The sequence below is a fragment of the Ictalurus furcatus genome, chromosome 2 (genome assembly GCF_023375685.1).
Source record: "Ictalurus furcatus strain D&B chromosome 2, Billie_1.0, whole genome shotgun sequence".
Classification (NCBI taxonomy): Eukaryota; Metazoa; Chordata; class Actinopteri; order Siluriformes; family Ictaluridae; genus Ictalurus; species Ictalurus furcatus.
The window spans coordinates 21,559,723-21,575,266 of NC_071256.1; the positions used below are offsets into that span (position 1 = coordinate 21,559,723).

The 15,544-nt window shown below is 41.8% G+C and overlaps 1 protein-coding gene across 2 annotated transcripts in view; it reads left to right on the forward strand.

The window, feature by feature from the left end:
* The window catches only part of LOC128625124 (arf-GAP with dual PH domain-containing protein 1), a 57,195-nt gene that overhangs the window by 36,883 nt on the left and 4,768 nt on the right, over positions 1–15,544 (forward strand). For both annotated transcript variants that reach the window (XM_053653220.1, XM_053653228.1), the window contains 4 exons: positions 7,658–7,770; positions 9,775–9,921; positions 10,222–10,305; positions 15,295–15,357. In XM_053653220.1, coding sequence (XP_053509195.1) covers positions 7,658–7,770; positions 9,775–9,921; positions 10,222–10,305; positions 15,295–15,357 — 407 coding nt within the window. The remainder of the gene's footprint in view (positions 1–7,657; positions 7,771–9,774; positions 9,922–10,221; positions 10,306–15,294; positions 15,358–15,544) is intronic.

The window sequence follows — 15,544 nt, forward strand, 5'->3', positions numbered from 1 at the left end:
TGTCTATTTCAGTGCTCTCTTGGTGAGCAGATTCAGAACGCGTGCGAGTTTGTTTTTTGGCGTGTAGTGAAGTGAAGAAAAAGTACAGAGAGCATTGCAAAAGAAATCCTTTGCACTGAGAGGCATCACCAGTGAACTTTTCAGAAGCAGGCATGGGAAAGTGAACCGGCTGAGCTAATACTTGCTACTTATCGTAGCTGGCTGCGGCAGAGCTGTGGCAATGGCCTAAGAGAGGATATCGACTTTAGCATGAAGCTCCGCGATGTGTTGCTGCTGTTCTCCCATCCGGTGTCCTTGCACTGCGATGGCTTTGCTGCTATTCTGCTGCATCCATGCTATTGGCGAAGTATTCTGTCATGTAAAGAAGGCTTCAACAGATGCAAATGCAGTACATTTACATTATATTTATTCAATTCAATTTTCAATTTTTTATTTGTATAGCGCTTTTTACAATAGACATCGTCTCAAAGCAGCTTTACAGAAATATCAACATGGTATACAGATATTAAAGGTGTGAATTTATCCCAACTGAGCAAGCCACTGAGTGGCGACGGTGGCAAGGAAAAACTCCCTAAGATGTTTTAAGAGGAAGAACCCTTGAGAGGAACCCGACTCAGAAGGGAACCCATCCTCATCTGGGTAACAACAGTTAGTGTGAAAAAGTTCAATATGGATTTATATGAAGTCTGTATGGCCTTAGGAGCAGCCGTAGTCCCAGCAGTCTGGAATTAGAGAAGATTTGAGCTCCATCCAGTGGCAGAAATGATCTGGATCTCTAGTATCCATAAATTCGTGTGGGGCTCGGCGAAAGGAGAGAGGGAGAAAAAAGATTATTATGACTGCGAAGTAGTAGAACAGAATCTAGTCAGGGTAGGCTTGAGTAAACACATACGTTTTAAGCCTAGACTTAAACACTGAGACTGTGTCTGAGTCCCGAACACTAATAGGAAGACTGTTCCATAACTGTGGGGCTCTATAAGAGAAAGCTCTTCCCCCTGCTGTAGCCTTCACTATTTGAGGTACCGTCAAATAGCCTGCATCTTTTGATCCAAGTAGGCGTGGCAGATCACATAAAACCAAAAGGTCGCTTAGATATTGTGGCTCGAGACCGTTTAGTGCTTTATAGGTTAATAAAAGTATTTTATAGTTAATGCGAGATTTTACTGGGAGCCAATGCAGTATTGATAATATCGGTATGATATAGTCGCATCTTCTAGTTCTAGTTAGGACTCTAGCAGCTGCATTCTGGACTAACTAGAGTTTATTTATATTCCTACTGGAACATCCAGACAGTAAGGCATTACAGTAATCTAATCTAGAGGTGACGAATGCATGAACTAGTATTTCCACACCATGTAGTGACAATATGTTTCAATATTCACTTAGCAGACGCTTTTATCCAAAGCGACTTACAAATGAGGAAAAATACAAGCAAAGCGATATATCAAGCAGAGAACAATACAAGTAGTGCTACCATACAAGATCGATTAATTGAGTTCCAGAAGAAGCAAAGTGCACAGATTAGAGGTGTAAGTGGAAATTAAAAAAAAAAATTAAATAAATAAATAAATTTTATTTAAATTTTTTTTTTATGATTTGGTTGGGTGTTCACGGAAGAGGGGGGTCTTTAGCTGTTTTTTGAAGATGGTGAGAGATTCTGCGGTCCGGATTGAGGTTGGAAGTTCATTCCACCATTGAGGAACAGTTACTGTGAAGGTTCTGGAAAGGGACCTTGCACCACGCTGAGTGGGAACTACTAAACGTCGGTCGCTAATCGATCGCAGATTGTGTGAGGGAACGTAAGCCTTCAGGAGAGAGTTGAGGTAGGAGGGTGCTGTTCCAGAAATGGTCTTGTAGGTGAGCATCAAGGCCTTGAATTTGATGCGGGCAGCTACAGGAAGCCAGTGGAGGGAGATGAAGAGGGGTGTGACATGGGTTCTCTTGGGCTGGTTGAAAACGAGGTGCGCTGCAGCATTCTGAATCCTCTGAAGGGGTTTGATGGAGCTGGCTTGGAGGCCCGAAAGTAATGAGTTGCAATAGTCCAGTTTTGAGATAACAAGAGCCTAGACTAGTATTTGTGTAGCCTGTTTGGTGAGGTAGGGTCGGATTTTCTTGATGTTGTACAGGATGAAACTACAGGACTGTGCAGTTGTTGAGATGTGGTCTGTAAAGGTCAAGCTGTCATCAAGAATCACCCCAAGGTTCCTGGCCGTCCTGGTTGGCTTGAGTGTGGTTGAGCTAAGCTGTACAGTGAGGCTGTGGTTGATTGAGGGACAGGCTGGGATGACGAGAAGCTCGGATTTTGCCAGATTGAGTTTAAGGTGGTGTTCCCTCATAAAGACCGAGATGTCCGACAGGCAAGCAGAGATGCGTGCAGAGACTGATGGATCGTCAGGCTGGAAAGACAAATAGAGCTGGGTGTCATCAGCATAGCAATGATATGAGAAGCTATGAGGCTCAATCACCTGCCCTAGAGATGTAGTGTAGAGAGAAAAGAGGAGTGGACCCAGAACTGACCCCTGTGGAATGCCAGTTGTGAGGTGCCGAGTTTCAGAAATACCTCCCCTCCATGATACCTTGAAGGAGCGGTCAGAGAGATAGGATTCCACCCAGCGCAGAACCGTTCCAGTGATGCCCAGGCTGGAGAGAGTTGACAGGAGGATCTGATGGTTCAGTGTCGAAAGCAGCAGAGAGGTCAAGTAGGATGAGGACAGATGATCTAGAGGTTGCTCTTGCTAGTCGTAAGGCTTCCGTGACAGAAGGCAGAGCAGTCTCTGTGGAGTGATTGCTCTTGAAGCCAGTATAGCAGTGTTTACTGAAACACAGGGCAGGAAAATCCAAAACACAGAACAGAACTTGACTACTGTGAATCCTTAAATACTGTGAGTGAGTAATGAGATAATTGAGTCCAGGTGTATGTGATCAGAAGGATGGCGATTGGGACATGGAGTACTGGGACATGTCTGTGGCGGCCATGATTGAATGACATGATGCAGGATGGGAAGTGAAGTCCACTGATTGAGTTGAACTGACACAGGGGCCTTGATAGCTAAGTAATATCATGACAAGTAAATTTTTGTATACAAAATAATTTGATTAAATAAAACAGATTTGGGCAATAATTTGAGATGGATTTTAAGTAATCTGTTATTGTGAAAATGATGCACCTTATCACATTTCACTTAGTAGCATTGCTAAAGGTAGTGAAGCTATTCATTTTATTTGCAGTGATGAGGTGGTAGCATTGCTAAGTATTTTAGCAGAGTTGATAAACAATAGCTTATGGTTTCATTTTATTAACATCCATAACACATTTTTCAATATAGGTCATATTTTGGTCAGAAGTACAATTGACTTGAAGTTCTTTAGGAGATTTATTGTTCCAAGTGAAAAAATACATTGTCAAGTGAAAAAAAAAAAAAAAGTACACTCCATGGAAATTGTTGGCTTTTTTGACAATATTTGGACAAGCAAACATTTGATCATCTTTAAAACAGTGCTTATTAATAAAGTGGATATACTTTAACAAAACCACAAGGAAAAATAGCTTTTACAATCATTTATTCAAGAGAAATATCAATAGATGTGATATTCTTCTGTGGAAAAAGTAAATGCACCCTTGACCTCAGAAGCTAGCATTGCCCCTTTAGCAGAAATAACTTTAGAAGTTTTGCATAATTGTCCACCAGTTTTTGACATCAGGTTGTTAGAATTTTTGACCACTCTTCCATGCAATATTCTTTCACTTGCAAGATGTTTGAGGGTTTTATTGCATGTACTGCTTGTTTCAAATCCCCCACAACATTTAAATGGGATTCAAATCTGGGCATTGACTAGGCCATTCCATAACCCTTCATTTCTTCTTTTTGAGCCATTCCTTGGTGGATTTTGGACAGATGGCCTCACATTATCTTCAAGCACTCTTTGATATGATGCAGAATTCATAGTTGAATCAATGAATGCAAGTTGTCTAGTCCCTGAGGCAGAGAAGCAATCCCAAACCATAACATTTCCACTACCGTGCTTCACAGTTGGTATGCTGTGCTTCTCCTGAAAAGCTGTCTTTGGTCAGTGCTGTTACTGTGGCCAACCAACTCTGTCTTTGATTCATCTATCCAGAGCATATTATTTCAAAAGGCCTGGTCTATATGCTCATTGGCAAACTAATTGGTTTTTTTTTAGACAGCAAAGACTTCTTTATAATTGTAGAAACATGCACTTTGACACCAAAAGTTTCAAGACTTACTAGCAGATCCTGTGATTAAGTTTTGCAGTTCTTGGAGACTTCATTTTGCATCATTTGATCTGCTCTTGGGCTGAATTTGCTGGGACGGCCAGACCTGGACAAATTGGCAGTCGTTTGAAATCTGCGCCACTTATAGGTTTTTAAAAAAAAAATTTAACAGTGGAACGATGTATTTCAGATTATTTCGAGATCTCTTTAAATCCATTGCCAGACTCCTAGGCATCCACAACTTTTTTTTTTCTGAAGGCCTTATAGAACAACTTTTTAGATCTTGGCATGATGACACCACACACCCCAATAACAAAGGGAATACCAGGCACTAGATGTGAGAGATTTAAATAAGACAGGTTCCACCTGCACTCCCTAAGCAGGTTCTAATCACTGACACCCAGTCTTGAACACCTGATTCAGATTGTATGGATTTGAAGGTGTGATAAATGTAGGAGTGTACTTACTTGTTCCATGTGACTAATCTGTTTTTTTTGTTAGTGAAAAGTACTACAAAATGTAAATGTTTTGTGTCATTTGATAGTGTATCACCTTTATTAATAGGCACTGTTTCTAGGAGGATCGAATGTTTGCTTGTCCAAATATGTTTAAAAAAAGTTCCATGGGGAGTACAAATTTTTTCACATTACTGTATATTGTCTGAATAAAATAAAGTTACTCAGCATCCAGTGTCTAATGTCCTAGCAAACCGTCAGTATTCTTTTTGTCTGCTGCTTGGCCCCAGATCTGGTTTGTCACAGAACATACATGAAATGAAAGCAGCACCATCCCAAGTGGGATGGATACTGACCCATACTAAAAGAATTTCCCTCAAAAGTAGCCCAATTGTCAATAAAGCCCACATTGTTTCCATAGCAAAGCCTCCCCCCAACAGAAACCCACAAACCCACACACATTGTACTTGTGTTGTGCCAGTGATGATTCCAAGCCTTTGTTTTGCTATTTCCCTTCTGGTTCTGGTATAGTTTTGTTTAATTTAAGATATAGTCCTTGCCTAGTTAGGTCTGGTTGCTGATTGGATGATATTGTTTTTGTTTTAAATCTGTCATGCCCTTTGGATTGTCACTTGTCACATTGAAGTTTTGTAGTCTTATTTTGTAAGCAGATTTAATTGTTTGGTGAATAAGTATCAATTTCTTAAACCATAGCTCAATTAAACTGAGGCAGCAGCATAGCTCAGTTGCCTTATCTTTTAAGTTTTTATGTTTTCTTTTGACTGTCTGCTTTGGGCTCTACTCAGTGCTGTTTTGTTTGCAGACAGTGAAGAAAGTGCATCAGCATAGTTGCTGCCATTTTTGTTCCACATCAGGTTGTTTTGCTCTTTCCAAATCCATTAGAGTTCTTTAGTCAGTGATATGTCAAAGATTTCACTTTTACATCCACGGAGTTTTGGAGGCTTGTTATCAGTTAATTAATAACTACAAAATAATTAAATACATCACTACAGAGCAATGCAGAAGTCCTTCTGTCCATTTTAATATAAATTTTTTAATATTCCCTTGGTGACTTTCCCTCACAACTTGTGTAAAACCTGTATCACACAAGTGGCTAATAACAAGGGGGAGGAGGTGACAACAAGAAGCACATTTTTAAAGAGGAACATACTTAACATAGACATGCATGAAATGATTTCTTTGGTGACTTGCACACTAATTTTATTTTAAATGAGATAGAAAGTGGTATTGTTGGTTAAACAACTGTGCATTTTGGCTTCATGTTTTATTTCTCAGGCTTACACTTATAAACAGCTTTGTCTGCCATTTTTCAGAAACAGAAATGCATTATACTCCTATGAATTCTGGCCAGTTCTGTACTAGAATTCTACATCTCTGTTGACTCAATCCTTTTTTCCTCCAAATAGTCATCTAACAAACATCATTTGAGTAAACAGAGTAATAGAATGATTGGTAAGATGTTGAAAAGTATTTTTGTGTATAAAATAATCTGATTAAAAAACAGATTTTGCTAATAACTTGAGATGCATTTTAAGTATTTTTCATAATGTGAAAATTATTTAATAATAATAATAATATTTGATTTAGTAGCATTGCCACAAGTAGTGTAGCTATTTATTTTATTTGCAGTGATGAGGTGGTTTTATTTTATTTTAGCAAAGTTGATGAACAATAGCACATTATTTCATTTTCTTAACATACATAACACTTTTTTTCCCAGATTGTCTCTGAAGATTCAATCGCTCTCACCTGTTTTGTGTTTCATCCTTAATTAGTACCCCTATTTAATTTTTGAGTTTTCTGTATTTAGTTGCTAACCTTCTGTTGTGGTTAGCCTGTTGTGTGTTGATTACTATTGTTCCCTAGCTCTCATTTTTCTTTGAGTCTTGCTTTGACTTCATTTTTGTTGGCTCTTTTGTTAATAAAAAGCCTGCCCCATTATCTGCCTCCATTACCTGACAGCAACCAACCAACTTCTGTTTAAAAATGAAAATTTTTTTTTTTTACTTTAATTATTGTGTCACAATAAAAAAAAATATTTTGCTAAAATATTAGACATATCAAGTAAATCCAGTGGAAAAGGCCCAATTACATCACTATAAAATGTTCAGGGTGGTGAAACCTTATGTAAGGCACGATAGATAGATAGATAGATAGATAGATAGATTAATACATGGATACATACATACATACATACATACATACATACATACATGGATAGATGGATGGATGAAGACATGTCTATGACAGTAACAAGCCGGGGCGTTGGCACTCTTCTGTGTGTGTGTGTGTGTGTGTGTGTGTGTGTGTGTGTGTGTGTGTGTGCCAAAATTCCTGCCTAGCTCAGGTTTTTCCATGGGGAAATGAATGTAGACAGAGAAAGAGAATGACTATGAAAGCAAGAGAGAGAATGAGTATGTGTAAGAGAGAGCTTTCTCTGTTGAATTCTGCAGTATCAGATGTCGTGTCGTCCCCCCCCCCCCCCTTTGTTGTTCACTTTGTGACAACCCTTTCTATACTGAAACTAAACTCACCAGCTCTTGCAGAACAAATGCAATATTCCCACACTGTCTGGAAATGTCAAAAATATAAGTATATTATAGTATAAATATAAAATAATTAAGTAAGCACAAAATGATAGACAAGATCATGTGTGCTGTTTGTGCAAGTGTGTTTTGGGTGGTTCGAGGGTGGTTCAACGAGTAGGGAAGGTCTGAGTGCATCACTGTGTGTGGACCCACTATTGATTTGCCTGCCTCCAGAAAAAGCTATGATGAATAAATAATTGATGGATGTCCAAGGACGACATGCTGTGCATAACTCCTTCCCTGAATTTGTATGCATGTGTATGAAGATTTCCAGTGTTAGATGAAAAAAAACCAGTTCAAACTTCTCTTTCTTTCTTTAATTCTTAATTCTCTGACTCCTGCTGTTAATTTCTTCAAAGGTTACCGGGAGGGGTTTCTATGGAAACGAGGGCGAGACAACGGTCAGTTCCTAAGTCGAAAATTTATTCTCTCAGAGCGAGAGGGAGCAATGAAGTATTTCAACAAGCATGATGTGAGTCTTTCTCTCTTTTGCTGTCCATATTCCTTGGTGATCTATGTGTGTGTGTGATTACACAGGTCAAAAATACCAGTGTAAATGTCGAAAATGCTGACATTCTCATCATCGCAGAATGTCTGGCTCTGCCCACTTCTGCTTTCTTGAGTAGTCATGCTATTAAAAGGCTTTCTTCAATTGGTCTTTGCTGTTTCTTTCACAACCTTGTACATTACAAACTCAGACTAAAGAAGACTGTACTCAGTGATCACTTCCAAATATTTTTTATTTGTATTTAACCAAAGTATTTGTCTGAATTTGACACCATTGTAGCTATATACAGTTACAGTCATAAATTTACATACATCTTGCAGAATCTGCAAAATGTTAATAATTTTTAGAGGGATCATAAAAATTGCATTTATTTTTTTATTTAGTACTGCCCTGATGTGAACTTTACATTAATAATAATTAAAAGATTAATAATAATTAAAGCTGCAAGAAGCATTTTTGAGGTCCAGACTTGGTGAGCCTCGCATTCACAGAAATGCTACAGTTGTTGCCTCAGCAATTACAGGAAAGCAGAGCCATAACTTTAGGCAAAGAGATTTGAGAGTGATTTGTAGTTTCACTCATGATGAGTATGTTTTGACCACGGACAGTGGTGGAATTCTCTGACTGTAAGAGGAAAGGTCTAGATGAACAATTGGGCAGTAGGTTTGCCTTGCTGCCGCTACTGCTGTGACCTGTGGTCTGATGCAACTTCGACCTGTGGTTGTGACTGCGACTGCTCTGATCTGAAAATGTTTTTCTTCTTGCAATTTAAAAAAACAAAAAAATTATCTGTTTTTTCTCATGAGCCTGAGCCTTTTTTTCCCCACTGTGTGCAAGTTTAGACAGATTTCAAGATGACATTAGCCAAATTTGGTTAAGATTGGTTAATAATTGTAGGAGGAGTAGTAAAATGGCAGTTAGATGTAAGCATTTTTAGCATGTTATTGTAACTTTTGACCAGTAGGTGGCACTGGCACAAAATTTATTGCATTGCCTCAGGTCATAGTCCTGAAGATGCATACCAAGTTTCGTCGTTGCTTAGATACAGCCTGACTTCCTGTTTGCCGGCTTTGCTGTCAAATTATTTTAAATATTCAGAACTCTTTTCATAACCTTTATGAGGCTTACTCTGACAGTGATTTTTGCCAAATTTTATAATGAATGGACAAGATTTGTAGGCGGAGTAGTGAAAAAAACAGTTTTTGAGAAAATCTAAAATGGCGGAAAATCTAATTAGGCAGAAATTGACATCATATGATGCGTTGAACTTGTCTTGACCAAAGGAATACATGGATGCCTAGTTTTTAAATTGTGGACACACAGTTCACAAGTTATGACCATAAACATTCTTCCAAACTCTGCCCAGCTTTAACCCGATGATGGTGCTAGAGCGTAGGCAGCACTTTGCCCAAATGCTATTTGTATTCAGAAATATGGGTCTCCCTATTTTTTTTCAAGAATTTTTCATACTGCTTTTATCAGATGTTGTCTCATTCACATTTACACTAATAAACCTTAAATGTTCTCAGACTTTTTTTTCCCTGTCTAGTAGTGCCTTGCTCCCATTACAATATGCTGGCCCTCTCCACTGGTAATACTTGACTTTGTGGACTGCTGGGTTTTGCATTCACATACAATGCTTTTGTGTACCATGGATCTCAAATCAGCATTATTAGAACTTGATATAAATTCTGCTTAACCTGTACAGGACATTTTATACATACAGCTTTACATTGCAGTAAAACAATTTATCATTCTGTTGATAGCGAAATAAAAATGTAGTGTTATATGAAAACTGAATTTAGTCCACCGTCAAATTACCTGCATTTTTTATTTGCCTGTCATGAAGAGGATCTCTGAATGTTAAACAGCTTTCAGAGTGTAATTAAATAGAATCATTTTGAGAGCTTAATGTAAATATGAGTCTGTTTTGGAGTGTTGATATTTCTGTGGATATCTCTGCGGCAGGCTAGGGAGCCCAAGGCATTGATGAAGATCCAAACCATTAATGCCACCTTTCAGCCAACCAAGATTGGCCACCCTCACGGGCTCCAGATAACCTACCTGAAGGACAACAGCACCAGGAACATTTTTGTGTACCACGAGGATGGAAAGGTTAAGACACATCCGTGATAATTAATTTTCCAAATGAGTATTCTTTAGATGTTGAAAGTTATCTTAAACTTAGAGTGCTTATTATAGAGACATTTTGTCAGTGATATAATTATCGCATATTACATATTTAGTAACTGGAACTTAAATGATTTAAATGGCAGTTTGTATTTTGCTATGAAGCAATATGTTAGAATGTGTTTTAACTTTTGACTCCCACTGCTGGTCATGGGGAGAAATGACATGTTAATCCCTGATGCAAGCAGCAGTGCTCTTTTCTGTTTTTTATGTATGTGGTTTTAGGAAATAGTTGACTGGTTCAACTCAATACGAGCTGCTAGGTTCCATTACTTGCAAGTTGCTTTTCCCAGAGCCCCTGATACTGAAGTAAGTGAAACCCAATACATACACACAAGAGTGCACAATACACAAGGAATTCATCGAAATACAAGAACATCTATTACACCATCTCCCCAGACCAGTTATTTTTATGGGAACCTGAGGTTTTGTGGTTGAAGCCTTGTTTTAGATACAGATGGGGCCATTAAAAATGCACTGGAAACGGGATCCTATGATTTCATGCGGTATGACGCGGAATCACGCGCATGCTGTGGGCTCAGGAAATACAAGCCCAGTAGCGAGTAGTCATATTTCATTTGAATAAACATGGCTTGCTAGTAGATACAGTAGTTATGCCTGGACATATACTCTATACACATATATTCTTTTAGCAACCAAACAGTGCTTTTTCTTGTACTGAACCGTTTTGAAACAAGCAGCAGAGCGCATTAAACATTGTTGAGCCTGAAAAAAATAGAGTGTGTAGTCGGTTAGATTTAAGAAAAAATATTTTGTATGGTTTACATAAAAATATTACGATTCTCATCAACACTTTGTAACGTATCATGACGTAATGGAGAGAGGGACGGATGCAAGTGCAGTATGAACAGTTTTATTTAATGAGGGACAAAGGCAGGTAAATCCAAAACGTGATCCAAAATGTAATCCACAAACATGCAAGAGGTCAGGCGATCGGCAAACAGGCATACACGGGGCTAGGCAGGAATCAAGGTCGTGGTCACGGAAAACAGGATCGAGACACAAAACATGAAACAAACAATGGCGTGATACTGGGAGCAGAGAAACCAGCGTGAACTAAACTGACTATGACGATCGTAAGGACTCTAAACTAAGTATCTAATATGTCTATTCTATCTAATATTCTGCGCTGTGTGCTGGGAGGCGCACGGTATATATACATACATAATCAGCCTCGTAATGGCTGACGGCTGAGGGCAATTCGGACACACGTGACACAATAGCCAATGACGGAACAGGGAGGAGACATAACAGAAACATAACAAATGCACGTGTCGAAATGTCACGATTGTCAACAAGGGAAAAGCAGGTGCTCGCACCTGCTCGTGCACACGCGCTCACATGCTCCATAGCACGCTGCTTAAAGGGGAACTCGTGACAGAACCCCCCCCCCCCCCCCCCCCCCAAAAAAAAGGCACTCCTCCTGGAGTGCCATGAAACATCCATCTCCATTGGCGGCCCCGGCCCCCTGGGCAAAATGTCCCAAGCAGAGCCAGGAGACCGCACGGCATTCTTAACGAAACAAAAAAGCAGAGCGACGTTCACAGCAGAGCAGGAAAGCAGAGCAACGGGCCCTGCAGTGCAGGAAAGCAGAGCGATGTCCTCAACGGAGCAAGGAAACAGAGCGACGTACTCGGCAGTGCAGGAAGGCAGAGCGACATCCTCGGCTGAACAGGAAGGCAGAGCAATGTCCTCGGCTGAACAGGACGGCAGAGCGACGTCCTCGGCTGAGCAGGAAAACAGAGCGACGTTCTCAGCAGAACAGGAAAGCGGAGAGACGTCCTCGGCTGAACAGGAAAGCAGAGCGACATTCTCAGCAGAGCAGAAAAGCGGAACGACATGCTCGGCAGAACAGGAAAGCAGAGCAACGTCCTCGGCGGAGCAGGAAGGCAGAGTGACGTCCTCGGCAGAGCAGGGAAACAGAGCGACGTACTCAGCAGTGCACGAAAGCGGAGAGACGCCCTCGGCTGAACAGGAAAGCAGAGCGACGTACTCAGCAGGGCCTGCAGGCTGAATTGGTTGTCTGTTTCAGCAAACTTGGGCATGAGCATAACTTGGTTGTCCCTGTCAGCTGACTTGGGCGTGAACAGAACTTGGCTCTCAGTGTCGGCAGACTCGGGCGAGAACAGAACTTGGCTGTCAGTGTCGGTAGACTCGGGCGTGAACAGAACTAGGCTGTCAGTGTCGGCGGACTCGGGCTTGAGCAGAACTTGGTCGGCCGTGTCAGTGGACTCGGGCTTGAGCAGAACTTGGTCGGCCGTGTCAGTGGACTCGGGCTTGAGCAGAACTTGGTCGGCCGTGTCAGTGGACTCGGGCTTGAGCTGAACGTGGTCGGCCGTGTCAGTGGACTCGGGCTTGAGCTGAACGTGGTTGGCCGTGTCAGTGGACTCGGGCTTGAGCAGAACTTGGTCAGCCGTATCAGTAGGCTTGGGCTTGAGCAAGGCTTGGTTGTCCGGGTTAACAGACACTTGGGACAGTAACTGGGCTTTACAGTGGATCTGTGGAGCTGAGACCCCCTCCAGAAACTCAGGCTGGAGCTCTGGTGCTGGAGCCACCCTGTTGACCTCTAGCTGGAGCTCGGCTGGTGAGACCTCCTCGTGGGTCTCAGGTTCAAGCTCTGAGGTCACCAGGTTAACCTCAGGCTGAGGCTCCGGAGCTGAGACCTCCCTGTAGGTCTCGTGCTGGAGCTCTGAGGCAGCCATGTGGACCTCTGGCTGGAGCTCGGTGGGTGAGACCTCCTCGTGGGTCTCGGGTTCGAGCTCTGAGGTCGCCAGGTTAACCTCAGGCTGAGGCTCCGGAGCTGAGACCTCCGACGGGAGCTCCGAGGTCACCCTGTTGACCCCGGGCTGGATCTCTGCACGGGCTCTCTGGTGGAGTTTTTTATGCTCCCGCCAGCTGCTCTTGAAGCATTCGTGAGAGCAGTAGAATGCTTCCTGGAGACCCAGTTTCTTGCAGGTAGGGCACTGAAGCTTGGTCTCCCTCCTGCAGCCCTCAGACATGCATGTCGGTGCCACCTCCACCACGCTGGCCGGAAACCGAAGCGGAGCTGCAGATTCTATCCGGTCCAGCCATGCATAATAGAGGTGGAATGGCCAGTCCTCCTTGTCCTTTATTTCGAATCCCCTCTCTAGTACATCCATGCGGTTTGATTGCCCTGGCTGTGAGAACTCCTTTAGAAACAGTTCCGCAAACTGGGTGACGTCATACAGGGCGCTGGACCCTGCACGGGCCAGCTGCTCTGCCCAATCCCGGGCCAGGCCATAAAACCGGGATACTAGGAAGCCCAACCACTGTCTCTTGGTAGGCTTGGGGGGCGCCAGGCTGTCAAAGTACACCTGACTGTGGAACAAGAACAGCAGCGGGTGATCCCCCCCACCCAAGCGTTTCCAGCGGGAGTTCGGCGGCCGTCTTCTGTGGAAACTGTACGGACTTGTACCGCAGCCAGTAGTCAGTATATTTACTGCAGTGATGCTCTCCGCGTCCTCCTGCTGCATCCATATTTCGGTGGAATATTCTGTCACGTATCGTGACGTAACGGAGAGAGGGACGGATGCAAGTGCAGTATGAACAGTTTTATTTAATGAAAGACGAAGGCAGGTAAATCCAAAACGTGATCCAAAATGTAATCCACAAACATGCAAGAGGTCAGGCGTTCGGCAAACAGGCATACACGGGGCTAGGCAGGAATCAAGGTCGTGGTCACGGAAAACAGGATCGAGACACAAAACATGAAACAAACAACGGCGCGATACTGGGAGCGGAGAAACCAACGTGAACTAAACTGACTATGACGATCGAAAGGACTCCAAACTAAGTATCTAATATATCTATTCTATCTAATATTCCACGCTGTGTGCTGGGAGGCGCGCGGTATATATACATACATAATCAGCCTCGTAATGGCTGACGGCTGAGGGCAATTCGGACACATGTGACACAATAGCCAATGATGGAACAGGGAGGAGACATAACAGAAACATAACAAATGCACGTGTCGAAATGTCACGATTGTCAACAAGGGAAAAGCAGGTGCTCGCGCACCTGCTCGTGCACACGCGCTCACATGCTCCATAGCACGCTGCTTAAAGGGGAACCCGTGACACACTTACGATAAACCTAATTTGAACAAGTTTCTAATTGCAAGAGTGAGCATGGTTGAGTCATGTAGTATTGGTAACTATAGTATTTAAATTAATGTGGTTACAGTATGTGTACTAGAATAGCGCAGCTGTAACATGCAGAGTTTAGCACGGCAGTGACCAGGATTCGAGCCTCAGCTTAGTTCAGTGTTTTTTAAATGAGCATTTTTTTTTTTCTCACTGTAGAAAATTCCTCAAGGTAACGTTGAATGAATTCCATCTTTGCCTTTCTTGAAGAATAAGAGGAAGAAGAAGAACTGAGAGAGAGAGTGCGAAAGGCACTCAGTTAATGTAACTCAATTCAATCATGTGGACCGATGTAAAAAGTTTGAACTTTTTTTTTCAGTGTGCCGTTTGTTCACTTTAAACCGTTTTTTTTAAAAATGATCATGAGTCTTTATTGGTCACGCATACATTATAGCACAGTGAAATTCTTTTCTTCGCATACGCCAGCATGCCAGGAAGTTGGGGTCAGAGCGCCAGGTCAGCCGTTGAGCAGAGAGGGTTAAGGGCCTTGCTCAAGGGCCCAACAGTGGCTTGAATCCCCAACCTGCTGATCAGTAACCCAGAGCCTTAACTGCTAAGCCATCACTGCTCGCTAAGCCATCTAAGAAAAGAACAGAAGTTTCCATCGGCAAGAATAGAGAAGATGGAATTCATTCAACGTTACCTTGAGGAACTTTCTACAGTGGAAACTACAGTGGAAACCCCCCGCTCATTTAAAAGATCTGTACAATGAGACTTGATCGTGCTCACATTATATACTTGAATCTTGTAATTAGAAACTTGTTTAGATTAGGTTTATCATAAGTTTTGATACATAATTTAAATGTTATATTTAAATGTAATATTTTTATGTGAACCATTAGTCCACACATTCCATTTTTGACTATACTGTGGTCAACTGCAGTATGTTGTTCCATGCGCCACCTGGTGGAAGCACAACAAATGAATTTAAATACTTAGAACCGTGCCTGCAGGGTACCCCGTTATCACACCTGACGAATCGTGTGAAATTGCGTGAAAAGACGCGCATTCTTAAAGGCCACATCTGTAAGCCTGTCACACATTCTCACAAAACTTGTTCACATCTTCACTCTAGATTCTAATGAACTGCCTTTATTACTTCCTTGTCTAGCTGGTGCCCAAACTGACAAGGAACTACATTAAGGAGGGTTACATGGAGAAGACAGGTCCAAAGGTTGGAGCTTATTTGTTCGGTTGCTGACCTAAAGCATGCTTGAGACTTTGGCAGCAGTTTTATGAACTGCAAACTGCTCCTCAAATTAGGACAATAAGAAAATATATAGAAGAAGGGAAGTGAATAGTGACATGTTGATAAATTAAAAAAAAGTTTTTAAATAATGAAAGTAAATACAGTAAAGGAT